The sequence below is a fragment of the Squalius cephalus genome (genome assembly GCF_949319135.1).
Source record: "Squalius cephalus genome assembly, chromosome: 18".
NCBI classification, from domain to species: Eukaryota; Metazoa; Chordata; class Actinopteri; order Cypriniformes; family Leuciscidae; genus Squalius; species Squalius cephalus.
The window spans coordinates 962,754-974,989 of NC_137139.1; the positions used below are offsets into that span (position 1 = coordinate 962,754).

General features: G+C 41.1%; 1 protein-coding gene across 1 annotated transcript in view; it reads left to right on the forward strand.

Moving 5' to 3' along the window:
- The first annotated feature begins 1,050 nt into the window (after nt 1-1,050).
- Nucleotides 1,051-12,236, forward strand: part of LOC307145519 (NLR family CARD domain-containing protein 3-like) — a 35,765-nt gene continuing 24,579 nt past the window's right edge. Inside the window, exons 1-2 of the mRNA XM_079848761.1 lie at nt 1,051-1,121; nt 1,370-1,555. Coding sequence (XP_079704887.1) covers nt 1,437-1,555 — 119 coding nt within the window. The 5' untranslated portion in view covers nt 1,051-1,121; nt 1,370-1,436. The remainder of the gene's footprint in view (nt 1,122-1,369; nt 1,556-12,236) is intronic.

The window sequence follows — 12,236 nt, forward strand, 5'->3', positions numbered from 1 at the left end:
TAAGTCAAATTTTTCATAACAAACATGTAAAATCAAAGAATTGACTGTATTTTCATACATTATGTTAAATCTGTACTTTTCAAATTACCTTTCAATCATATAATGTGATATAACCATAGTTTGTTTCTGCTTTAAATAGAAAGCAGTTTTTGGTTGTGTAAATTACATAACTATGAGTTGGAATGCCTGGAAAACTTTAATCAATTCACAGAGATAGAAAGAAAGAAAAAAGATTGATTGTAGCTGCATCTTGGGAAACGATTGGCAGATTGTTGTTGTGTAACTAGTTCTTGTTTCTTTTCTGGCTTCTTCTCAAAAATGCCTAAGAGGGAATTGACACAAAATGGAATAATTTTAAATTCTCTATCATTTTATACTGTATGCTTTTTTTTATTTTTTTTTTATTCAGATTTGGTGTTTTTGTTTTGTTTTTGTTTTTTTATTTTTTCGTTTTCACTAAATGTGGTTTGTTACAAAGGATTCAGTAACTTTGTTATATAATTACTTTCTGATAAAGTCTAAGTTTTATAAATGTGACATTACTTTTATAACGTGGAATGTGAAAGGCATGAACAATGCATTTAAAGGAAATACGATATACATTTGCAATATTTCGATTTATTTTGCAGCCCTAGTCCAAATATAACTTGCTGTCAACTACACATGAAAATAAGAGGTTGTTAAAAACCCACCTGTACATTTTATGAATTTGGGGACAAAGCCAGTAAATGACTGGCTTTTCAGTCTCGTCAATTAAATCATTTGAAAATGATAATTCATATTAAGGCCCCATCAGGATCCATGGTAAACAGAGGTTTTTTTGTTTGTTTTGTAACAGTTATACATTTCCATGAGGGCAGCAGTAGTACTACAGTAGTACACTCAAAATAGTCAATCTTGGGCCCCAGAAGCCAAAGCAGTGATGTCTAAGAAATTTTACCAATATTTACCAAAAAAAGTAAATATTTCTCCCAACTGGATATGAATACCAAAGGTTAGATCAGATGTTTATTCGGGTTTTTTTTTTTTTTTTTTACATTTAGACACCTACGTGAATGGCCGTAGAAGGCCTTGGGACTGAGAAAACATACTGGGGGTGCAGGGTTTACCTCTTAAGAAAAGTATGTTTTATATTTCTCTCACAGGGGGGATATAATATGAAATGTAATATAATACGACGCTGGGTTAGTGAGAATGGGATAGGTAAAGAACCTGATGAGCTGAAATGCAAACTCTGTGCACATGCATCTCAATAGGCTGCAGCCCAAGCATAAAAAGTTGAGAGGGAAAAACCACAGGGTGTCATAATAAGGAAATGACCATGGCTCATTTCCCTTATTATTTTTTTTTCCTCTCTTTTTTTATTTAGATGTGATTTTACCCAAGTATAATAATTACAGTAACCAAGAACTTACAGAACCAAGACTACACCCAAAATGAATCTATATGAGAAGAAAGAAGAGGGGGGTGCTGTCAGCAGTGTCTCTATGAAGAGCAACTGTTCTCTTAAACAACCTATTGGATTTAATGATAAATCAGGATTCAGTAAACCAAGGTAAGCATTGTTGAATTGTTTTTGTTGAGGATTTTTTGGTAACACTACAATAAATATAGTGTAGTAAATTGTTTACAAATAATTTACAAATAGTTCATTAATAGTTTATGAACTGCAGTTAATACATTAATAGACTATACAAATAACGAGTTGTTCATTTATTGTTACTATAATTAACAAAGTGTTATTGTTTAATTAGCTCATATGTTAAGAGTTAAATAATGCTTTGATAACAACGTATTAACTGAAAATGGGAAAATTACATTATTCAAGTGCTTTAAACCTTTATTGGACAGTAACTGCATTATTATTAAGAGTTCATTCAAATGTTTACAAATACATTAAAGGGGTCATGACGTGAGAAATCTAATGTTCCTTGATCTTCTGGCATATAAGAGGTCTTTGTATCATTAATACATCCTGGAAGTTCCATATCTTAAAACGTCCTTGTCATCAATTATATAAACAAGCTGTAAAAAGCTTCGTTTGGATCAGATGTGGCATGTGACATCACAAAGGCACAATCATTTGCATACGACTGCCTCTGGACCAAGACGACAACGACTACTTTTACATAACCACATCGTTGGCCCCGCACGCTGGTGTTCAGTCGATGAGCAGTGAGTAGATCTAAAGTAGTTATTTACAATAAGATTGTGATAATAACAATAGCGCAAGTTTATCAGTGGCTGAGTTCTAGACTCTCGCCAAAACTCCTGTTATAACAAAGTCCCTTTTGTCTATAGTAAAAATATAAAAAATTGGATGACTAGTTATTTCCTACTACATAATTCTGAAAAAACAGAGATTCTAATTACTGGACAAAAAACTTTCTCACGCTTAATAAATAAACTACAGCTGGTCCAAAACGCAGCAGCTAGAGTTCTTACTAGAACCAGGAAGTATGACCATATTAGCCCCGTTCCCTTTCAGTTGCTCACGTTCGACGTAGTGTTGTATTACAACGAGCGAGTTTGTCAGTGCTTTTGCAGGAAGTCTCTTCCGGTGCTGGTGGTTCTACAGCGCGAGTGAAGTGGTGATCGCAAGCTTTCTGAGCTCTCAACTGCTGATTTAACATTATCACGTTTCTGTTTGTGTTTGTTTGTTTGACGGCTGGTTGAGGGCGAAGAGAGTGAGTGCTCCACTGTTACAGGCTGCACCATCCCTGTCAGTGTTGCAGCGATCATTCCCCTGTGCACTCCGGCACAGGTGAGAGCGTTTCATTTCCTGAAAGAGCAACACAGGTGCGTTTGTGTCTTTTTCAAGATGTCATTACACCTGTGCATTTCTGGATGCAGTCGTTCCCTGTCCCCCTTTTACGGTCACAATTGTTGCATCATGTGTTTGGGCTTACAGCACGCTGAAGCAGCTTTTGTGTATAGTTCGTGTTCCCATTGTGGGAACTTGACTGTCTCGGTGTTAAGATCAAGACTCGACTCGCGAAGGGGGAGTCCTCATTACCACACCCCACCCTCGGGTGCCGTGTGAGTTGGGTGATCGCAGGATAGTGCCCCTAGAACAAGTGTCCAGGCATGCTGTGGTCTTCACAAATGCCTCCAACACCTGCTGGGGCGCCATGTACAATGGGCATGCAGTAGCGGGGCTATGGACAGACCCCCATCTGCTTTGGCACATCAATTGCATTGAGTTGTTGGCGGTACACCTTGCTTTGAGACGCCTCAAAACGCAGCTGCTCGGCAAGCATGTACTGGTCCATACGGACAACACTGTGACTGTTGCGTACATCAATCATCAAGGTGGTCTACGCTCCCGTCACATGTAGCAACTCACCCGCCACCTCCTTTTATGGAGTCAGAAGCATCTGAGGTCACTTCGTGCCACTCATATCCCCGGCCTGCTCAATCGTGCCACCGACGAGCTCTCATGACAGCATGTGGCCCCCGGAGAGTGGAGACTTCATCCCCAGGTGGTTCAGCTGATTTGGGACCACTTCGGAGCCGCACAGATCGATCTGTTTGCCTCTCCGGACTCGTCCCATTGCCATTTGTTTTACTCCCTGACCGAGGGCACCCTCAGCACGGATGCACTGGCACACAGCTGGCCCCGGGGCCTTCGCAAATATGCGTTTCCCCCAGTGAACCTTCTTGCACAGACACTGTGCAAAGTAAGGGAGGAAGAGGAGCAGGTCTTGCTAGTTGCCCCATATTGGCCCAAACGGACCTGGTTCCCCGAACTTATGCTCCTCTTATGCTAGCGGCCTCGCGTCACCCAGGTCAGATAAATCCCATCACATAGAGCCTCTTTCACCTAGCTATCATCATATAGAGACTGTGTCTGTTCCCCGAATTTGGAAATCCAAAAAATGTTTAAACCTATCTAAGGTTAAAAATTTAATTGATGTTCAACAAATAAAAAACAGCTATAATACAGATGAGCAAATGCTAAAGCTTGGGTTGCTGAATATTCGATCGCTTACTTCAAAAGCACTCATTGTTAATGATATGATTTCAGATAATAACCTAGATGTGCTGTGTTTGACAGAAACCTGGCTAAAACCAAACGATTACATTACTTTAAATGAGTCCACCCCGCAAGATTACTGTTATAAACATGAACCTCGTCTTAAACGCAAAGGGGGAGGAGTTGCTGTAATCTATAGTAATATTTTCAAAACCACTAAGAAATCAAGTTTCGAATATAATTCTTTTGAAGTGTTAGTGCTTAATGTAAAAATATATAGTATAAATGATAAATCACGTTTGAGATTTGTGCTGGCTACTGTATACAGGCCACCAGGGCACCATACAGACTTTATCAAAGAATTTGCGGACTTTCTATCAGAGTTAGTATTGGCTGCAGATAAAGTACTAATTGTTGGTGATTTTAATATACACATCGATAATGAAAAAGATGCATTGGGTTTGGCATTTAAAGACATTGTAAACTAAATTGGAGTTAGACAACACGTGTCAGGACCTACTCATCGTCGTAATCATACTCTAGATCTAATATTGTCACATGGAATAGATGTTGATGCCGTTGAAATTCTGCAGCAGAGCGATGACATCTCAGATCATTATCTAGTCTCGTGTAAATTACAATTAGCCAAGGCTGCAAAGCCGACTCCGTGTTACAAATATGTTAGACCTATCACTTCTGCCACTAAAGATTGCTTTATTAATAATCTTCCTGATCAGTTTCATCATTTTAGCATCCCGGATAGCTTAGAAAAACTTGATATTGCAACAGAAACTTTTAACTCTCTCTTTTCCAGCACTTTAGACACAGTTGCTCCTTTGCGCTTAAAGAAGATTAAAGAAAATAATCCAACGCCGTGGTACAACGAGCACACTCTGGCCCTTAAGAGAGCAGCCAGAAAAATGGAACGAAACTGGAAGAAAACAAAACTAGAGGTATTTCGCATTTCATGGAAAGAGAGCTGGATTGCATACAGAGAGGCTTTAAAAGCTGCTAGATCTGCTTATTTTTCAACCCTATTAGAAGAAAATAAACATAATCCTAGGTATTTATTTGAAACATCAAGAGGATAGGAGACCTGCATGCATTTTCGGTCTATGAATCATGCCTGGAATTTGGGCCAGATAACAGATAAATGTGCCCAAGGTTCATACCAATCCCTTTCAGGACCAGGTCGTGAACCTGCAAGCGCTGCCCCCAGAGGAGGCAGACCCAGCCCTGGCTTTTCTCTGTCCCGTCCGGTCCTTGCAGATATATGTGGACAGAACGCAAAGCCTTAGGAACTCAGATCAGCTCTTCATCTGTTACGGAGGCCAGCAGAAGGGAAAGGCTACCAGAGGTTGGCCCACTGGATAGTGTATGCCATCATCTTGGCGTATGAATCCCAAGATGCACTTGTCCCCCAGGACAGCGAGCTCACTCTACACGAAGTGTAGCCGCTTCCTGGGCGTTGGCGCAGGGTGCCTCGCTGACAGATGTATGTAGAGTTGCGGGCTGGGCGACACCTAACACGTTCGCTAGATTCTACGTCTGCATGACGTAGGCGTGATGTAGATGTGTCTACGTGTCGAGCCAATTGCTTCCCGTGTGCTCTCTTCACATAGAAGCCAGTTAACACCGTAAGCATGCTCCATTCTCCTCCTATGGACTGGATATGTGCGCCATTCTTGCTCCAGTTTAGTTCTCCTTATTAGAACCCTGTGAGTTCCTCCACACCTCTTCGGCATTGGATGTGGCATAACATCCGATGCTGGGCCTACCACTTGTAAGCTTAGTGGAACTTGTGCTAGGCTGGATCCATATGTTGTGATCCGTACGGTGATCCTATATGTGTGTTTCCACGGTACAGCTCCCTGAGTTCGAGCTGTGTCTTCCCTTGGCAGAGTTTGCTCTGCCGTCGCTGTTGGTTCGGTCTCCCCCTGTTTGGCTGGAGCCACCTCAGTGACATTCCATATGTTGTACTGCCCGATAATTTGCCCAGTCCATATGGGTGTTCTCCACTTTACCTCCTGCGGGCTGGTTGTGGGCTCCGTAGTGTCCCGCCTTCCATCGAACGGGCATGCTTTCCCAGTGTTATCCAAGTCTACTGAGTGGGTTTTTGGAACAGCAGTGAGTTCCTGGCCTAAGCCCTGTCCTACCTCCGCCCCAAAAAGCTGCGGGAGGATCAGGATGCTTTTGTCTAGGCACTAGAAGGTGGCAGCTTTAGTGGTGTTTTAATTGGGATCCCAATCAGTCGTAACGTACGACTACATCGAACGTGAGCGACTGAAAGGGAACGTCTCGGTTATGTATGTAACCCTCGTTCCCTGAAGGAGGGAACGGAGACATAACCACTGTTGCTGTCACAGTCCCGTAACCACTGTTGCTGTATCACCGCTGACCCGGGTCCGCTCGGCTCCTCAGCGAAAAACAACTGGTGCATGCATCCGCTTCCGTATTTATATGGAAGCGTGAGATGCAAATCTCGAACGCCAATGCGCCATCGGCTCATTTTTACAATACTCGAAGATGACAAGCTCCCTAGCGTGATCCCAATCAGTTGTAACGTACGACTACGTCTCCGTTCCCCCTTCAGGGAACGAGAGTTACATACGTTACCGAGACGTTCTGTCAACACTGTATTGGCTCCCTATTAAAGGTATACTTCACCGCTTAGCATCAAACTTTGTATCAGTAGAAACCCGGTAGTATTTTCGAATGACCGTGCTTCCCTCCCTCATGTCCCCCTGAGACGAGAGATTTTTGTATTTTTTGTCTGGAAAAAAACTTCAGATGACGCAAAAATCGTCATTTTGTGTCATCGGAGGCTTTTTTGGCCAGAGGCTAGAGACTACAGCCAGTAGTAAGAGCTAGTTCCGCATGTTTTCTCTGTGGAGAAAGCTGAGAAGTAGGGGTGACCATACGTCCTCTTTATCCCTCATGTCCGGCCATGATTTCGAGATCACCCAGAATGTCCGGGATTCGGCTTGTCAAGTCAAGTCAAGTCAAGTTTATTTATATAGCGCTTTTCACAACATAGGTTGTATCAAAGCAGCTTCACAGTATTAAATTAAAACAATGGCTTGTGCTTTCTACAGTCGCCATTCATTATATTTACATGCACACCTTTTGTTTCAATCAGACTGAATTCATTCCGATTGGTGAATCTGAATGTAGTGTTTACATGAATGCTAAACAAGTGATTGGTTGATGTGCGTTTTAGCATTACCAAGAAAATTCCTGTGTTTCGAAAGCAGAATGCAGGACCTGCAAAGCTGGCACGTACATGTCAGTGTGAAATAATGTAAACATTATGAATGGTGACTGTAGAAAGCAAAAGCCGAATGCCGGACATTTTGGGCGATCTCGAAATCCCGGCTGGACATGTCCGAAGAGCCCAGACAGACTCGAGCGATACAACTCATGACTCACGATAAAACGGCATCTTTTCAGTTTCGAGTCAACTAGTAGCCTAGTTGTTTTATGTCTTCCGATACTGCCCTCTGTAACCGGTAGGCGTGGCTTGGAAGTGGCCTCGTAGGGCAGCGAAGCAAGTGCATTCTGAGAGTTGTTTTCTTTCATCCACATGAGCCAAAAATACACTTTATGGCTTTTTTCAGTCTAGAAGGCACCAACTTCTAAAATAATTTCACATTTCTACTACATAAATGACCCAATTTAAATACACATTCATCTTTCCAGCGGTGAATTATCCCTTTAAAATTTTAAAATATTGCTGATTACATACAAAGCACTAAACCAGGGGTGCCCAACCCTGCTCCTGCCTATCGACTGTCCTGCACAGTTTATCTCCAACCCTAATCAAACACACCTGAAGCAGCCAATTAACGACTTCAGGATCGCTTGAAAATTAAAGGCAGGTGTGTTTGATTAGGGTTGGAGATGAACTGTGCAGGACAGTCGATCAGCAGGAGCAGGGTTGGGCATCCCTGCACTAAACGGTTTAGCTCCCCAGTACTTGAGCGAGCTCTTCATGCATTATAGTCCTTCACGTCTATTGCAATCTCAAAATTCTGGCCAGTTGATGATACCTAGAATATCAAAATCGACTGCTGGCCGTAGATCCTTTTCCTATTTAGCACAAACCTTTGGAGCAGTCTTCCTAACATTGTCCGGGAAGACACACTCTGTCAGTTCAAAGCTAGACTAAAAACACATCTCTTTGACCTAGCATACACATAACACATTATAAACTTATATAATTCAATGTCAGAATTATATGTACAGAGCAGTGGCCGTTTATACTGAAGTCTCACAGCAGACACGCCCCTTCAAACATAGCGTTCAAATCAGAGGGTTAAAATCAGCGTAGGAAAAAATACCTTTTATTTCTAAATTATGACAATATTTTACGTAAAACTCATACTAACATTATAAGTGCAGTTATGCAATTACAATGCAGTTTCCTGACCCTTTTTTGCCTATCCCCAAAGCTAAACATAACCACTTAAAAATAAATGAATAAATAAATAATGTGAATAACTTACATAAACTCATAAGAATACTATGTTAAAATACATCAGTAAGGATTAGGGGTAGGTTTAGGGGAAATAATGTACAGTTTGTACAATATAAAACTCATAATTTCTATGAAAAATCCCTATAAAACATGGAAACCCACTGTGTGTGTCTGTGTGTGTGTGTGTGTTTTAATGCATTTGTAAACATTTGTAAACAACACTGAATATGAATGCAATTAATGTCTAATAAAGGTTGGTTTAAAGCATTTAATTAATATACATTTCCAATTCATTATTTCAATAGTCTTTTTCAATGATTCTCAAACGACTTGATGGATGAATCAGTCTTTTTTAAACAGCTCTGTCCGGAGGCTTCCTACAGCTCAGCGATTGTACACACTGTAATGATGGCGTTGATTTTTACCATATCAATCAGAGAGCAGGGTCGATGATGATGCATTGGAAGAATTAGTAATTCAACCTACATCGCAAGAACGACTTCAGCAGGAAGTCTATCAGTGATACGCTACTCAGTTTGAGGAACATTATGAGATGTTGCAACTGTAATTCCTCACCATTAGCATTAACAAGTGCATGTTCGAATGCGCATGCGTCGCGTCTGAACGCGTTGTTGTCTTTGGAGCTCCATCGATTGATTTATAATTCTTGATTTCTCTTTAAACTCACTTACAACGAACATTTTCTACTTTTCCTCACCTCATAGTTACAACGCGGACTGTTGAGCAGACGCGTCTCAAGCCTAGTGATCCAACGCTGGATACTCTTATAGGTTACGTCCGTGGATCATGGCTGAACGCGTCTTCTCCGCATTCATTTACAAACAAACATCTTTTTTTCGCCTATCGTGCGTCTACTCTACACCCGTACCACTAAAAAGACGGATTATTTCCAAGACTTAAGCCATAAATTAGTATTAATATTGATAGCATCACTGGTAGCGTCGTTGCTAACTTAACGTACTGTCCATCTGTTAAAATGGCAAATATATCAGATGTAAGTAGCCTACCTTTTGGTGCAGGTGAGGACACATTTGAGCTGCACGCTGTGCAGTCTGAGCTGGAAGCTGTTGAGAAACAGATCCACGACCTTTTAGTGAGACAAGCCGAGCTGATAGACCGGCGTTTGGCTCTTGAAACATCACGCGCCGATGCACACAAATTAGAGATTAACGTTACTAACCCGCTGACTCCGACCTCGTCTACTCCGTGCGTTTCTCAACATCGGTCCCGAGCGTCGAGGTCGAGGTCGCGATCAGCCATGGTCTCGTTCACTCCGGCTCCAACATGCCACCACGAAGCCTGGATAGTTCCGCAGCGGAAGACGCGAGTCAGGTCTAGACCAAGAAAACTCTCTCCGACCCTCCCGGTTTTCGAGATATCAACACAAAATCGCTTCTCCCCTCTTCGCGAAACAGAACGCGATGCTGTGATCATCGGCGATTCCATCGTTCGACACGTACACGCTACGTTAAATAAAAGTAAGGTGCATAGTCACTGCTTTCCTGGTGCTCGTGTCTCTGAAATCGCCGCTCGCGTTCCCGAGATTCTGAACGAGCACGTCGGAACTGTTGTCCTGCACGCGGGGGTGAACGACATCAGGCTGCGCCAGACGGAAGTTCTGAAGAAAGACTTCAGGAATCTGATCGATACGGTACGCAGCACATCGCCTGATATAACGATCATTGTGTCAGGACCGCTTCCCACGTACCGACTAGGTCATGAAAAGTTTAGTAGATTATTCGCGCTAAATGAATGGTTAACGTCATGGTGCACTGAGCAGAAACTGCTCTTTGTAAATAATTGGAATCTGTTTTGGGAGCGTCCTAGGCTTTACCGTGCTGATGGCTTACACCCAAGCAGATTCGGATCGGATCTTCTGTCAGATAACATCTCCAAAACGTTAAATACCTTTTGACTAGTAACCAAAAGTCCAAATCATAGTCTCTGCTGCACCAATTTAACTGATATAAATAGTGTTGAACATTGCATAAAATCTGTGTCTATTCCTCGTTTAGTGAGATCAAATAATAAATCTACTGCAGGATCTAGAAAAAATCTAATTGTTATTAAAACAGAAAATGTTGCTATTAGTAATCAAAAACAATTTCTAAAGCTAGGTCTTCTAAACATTAGATCACTCACACCTAAGGCAGTTATTGTAAATGAAATAGTCACAGATAATAGCTTCGATGTACTTTGCCTTACTGAAACCTGGCTTAAACCAAATGATTATTTCGGTCTAAATGAGTCTACTCCATCAGGATACTCCTATAAGCACGAACCCCGTCTGATTGGTCGTGGCGGCGGTGTTGCAACAATCTATAGAGATATTCTCAATGTTACTCAGAAAACGGGCTATAAGTTTATTTCGTTTGAAGTACTTGTACTAAATGTTACGCTCTTAGATGTTAGAAAAACATCCCTATTATCTCTAGCCTTGGCTACCGTATATAGACCGCCTGGGCCTTACGCTGATTTCCTAAAAGAGTTTGCAGATTTTCTCTCAGACCTATTAGTTAATTTCGATAAAGCATTAATTGTTGGAGACTTTAATATCCACGTAGATAATTCAAATGATGCGCTAGGGGCTGCGTTTACAGATTTATTAAATTCCTTTGGGATTAAGCAAAACGTTACCGGACCAACTCATCGTTTTAATCATACACTCGATTTAATTATATCACATGGAACCGATCCAACCGATATAGATATCATTCCACAAAGTGAAGATGTCACTGACCATTACATGGTAACTTGCATATTACGTACCCCTGTAATATATCATGCTGCGCCGCGTTATCGATTAGGCAGAACAATCCTTCCATCCACCATAGATCATTTTTCAAATAGCTTATCTGATTTGTCTCAGCTGCTCAGTGAACCCAAACAAACAGATGAACTTGAGGAATTAACTAGCACTATGAGCACCATTCTCTCTGGTACATTGGATATTGTTGCACCCATTAGACTAAAAAAGGTCAGAGAGAAAAGTAAAGCACCATGGTACAACAATACTACGCATGTTCTAAAGAGAGAAACCCGTAATTTAGAGCGTAAATGGAAAAAAACTAACTTAGAGGTCTTTAGAATCGCATGGAAAGACAGTATGTCACGTTATAAAAAGGCCCTAAAAGAGGCCAGGGCTGAGCATCTCCGCAATCTAATAGAAAACAACCATAACAATCCTAGGTTCTTATTTAACACCGTCGCTAGACTAACAAATAAACAGATGTCTCCTGAACAAAATATTCTGTTACAGTTTAGTAGTAATGATTTCATGAAGTTCTTCACTGAGAAAATAGAAAACATCAGAACCACAATTGTAAACGTTCAATCCTCAATCGCGCCTTATAATTCGGCCTCAATTATCACCCCGCAAGAACAATTACAGTGCTTTACAACTATAGAACAAAAAGAGTTAAATAAACTTATCATTTCATCTAAAACAACAACATGTTTATTAGATCCTATACCAACTAAACTATTGAAAGAAGTGTTACCTGTAGTGGAAGAGCCTCTCCTCAATATTATTAACTCATCTTTATCATTAGGTTATGTTCCAAGAACATTTAAACTGGCAGTTATAAAACCTCTTATTAAGAAACCACAATTAGATCCACATAATCTAGCAAATTATAGACCCATTTCAAATCTACCTTTTATGTCTAAAATACTAGAAAAAGTTGTGTCCTCTCAACTGGGCTCTTTCTTGCAAGAAAATGACATCTATGAAAAGTTTCAGTCTGGGTTCAGGCCGCATCA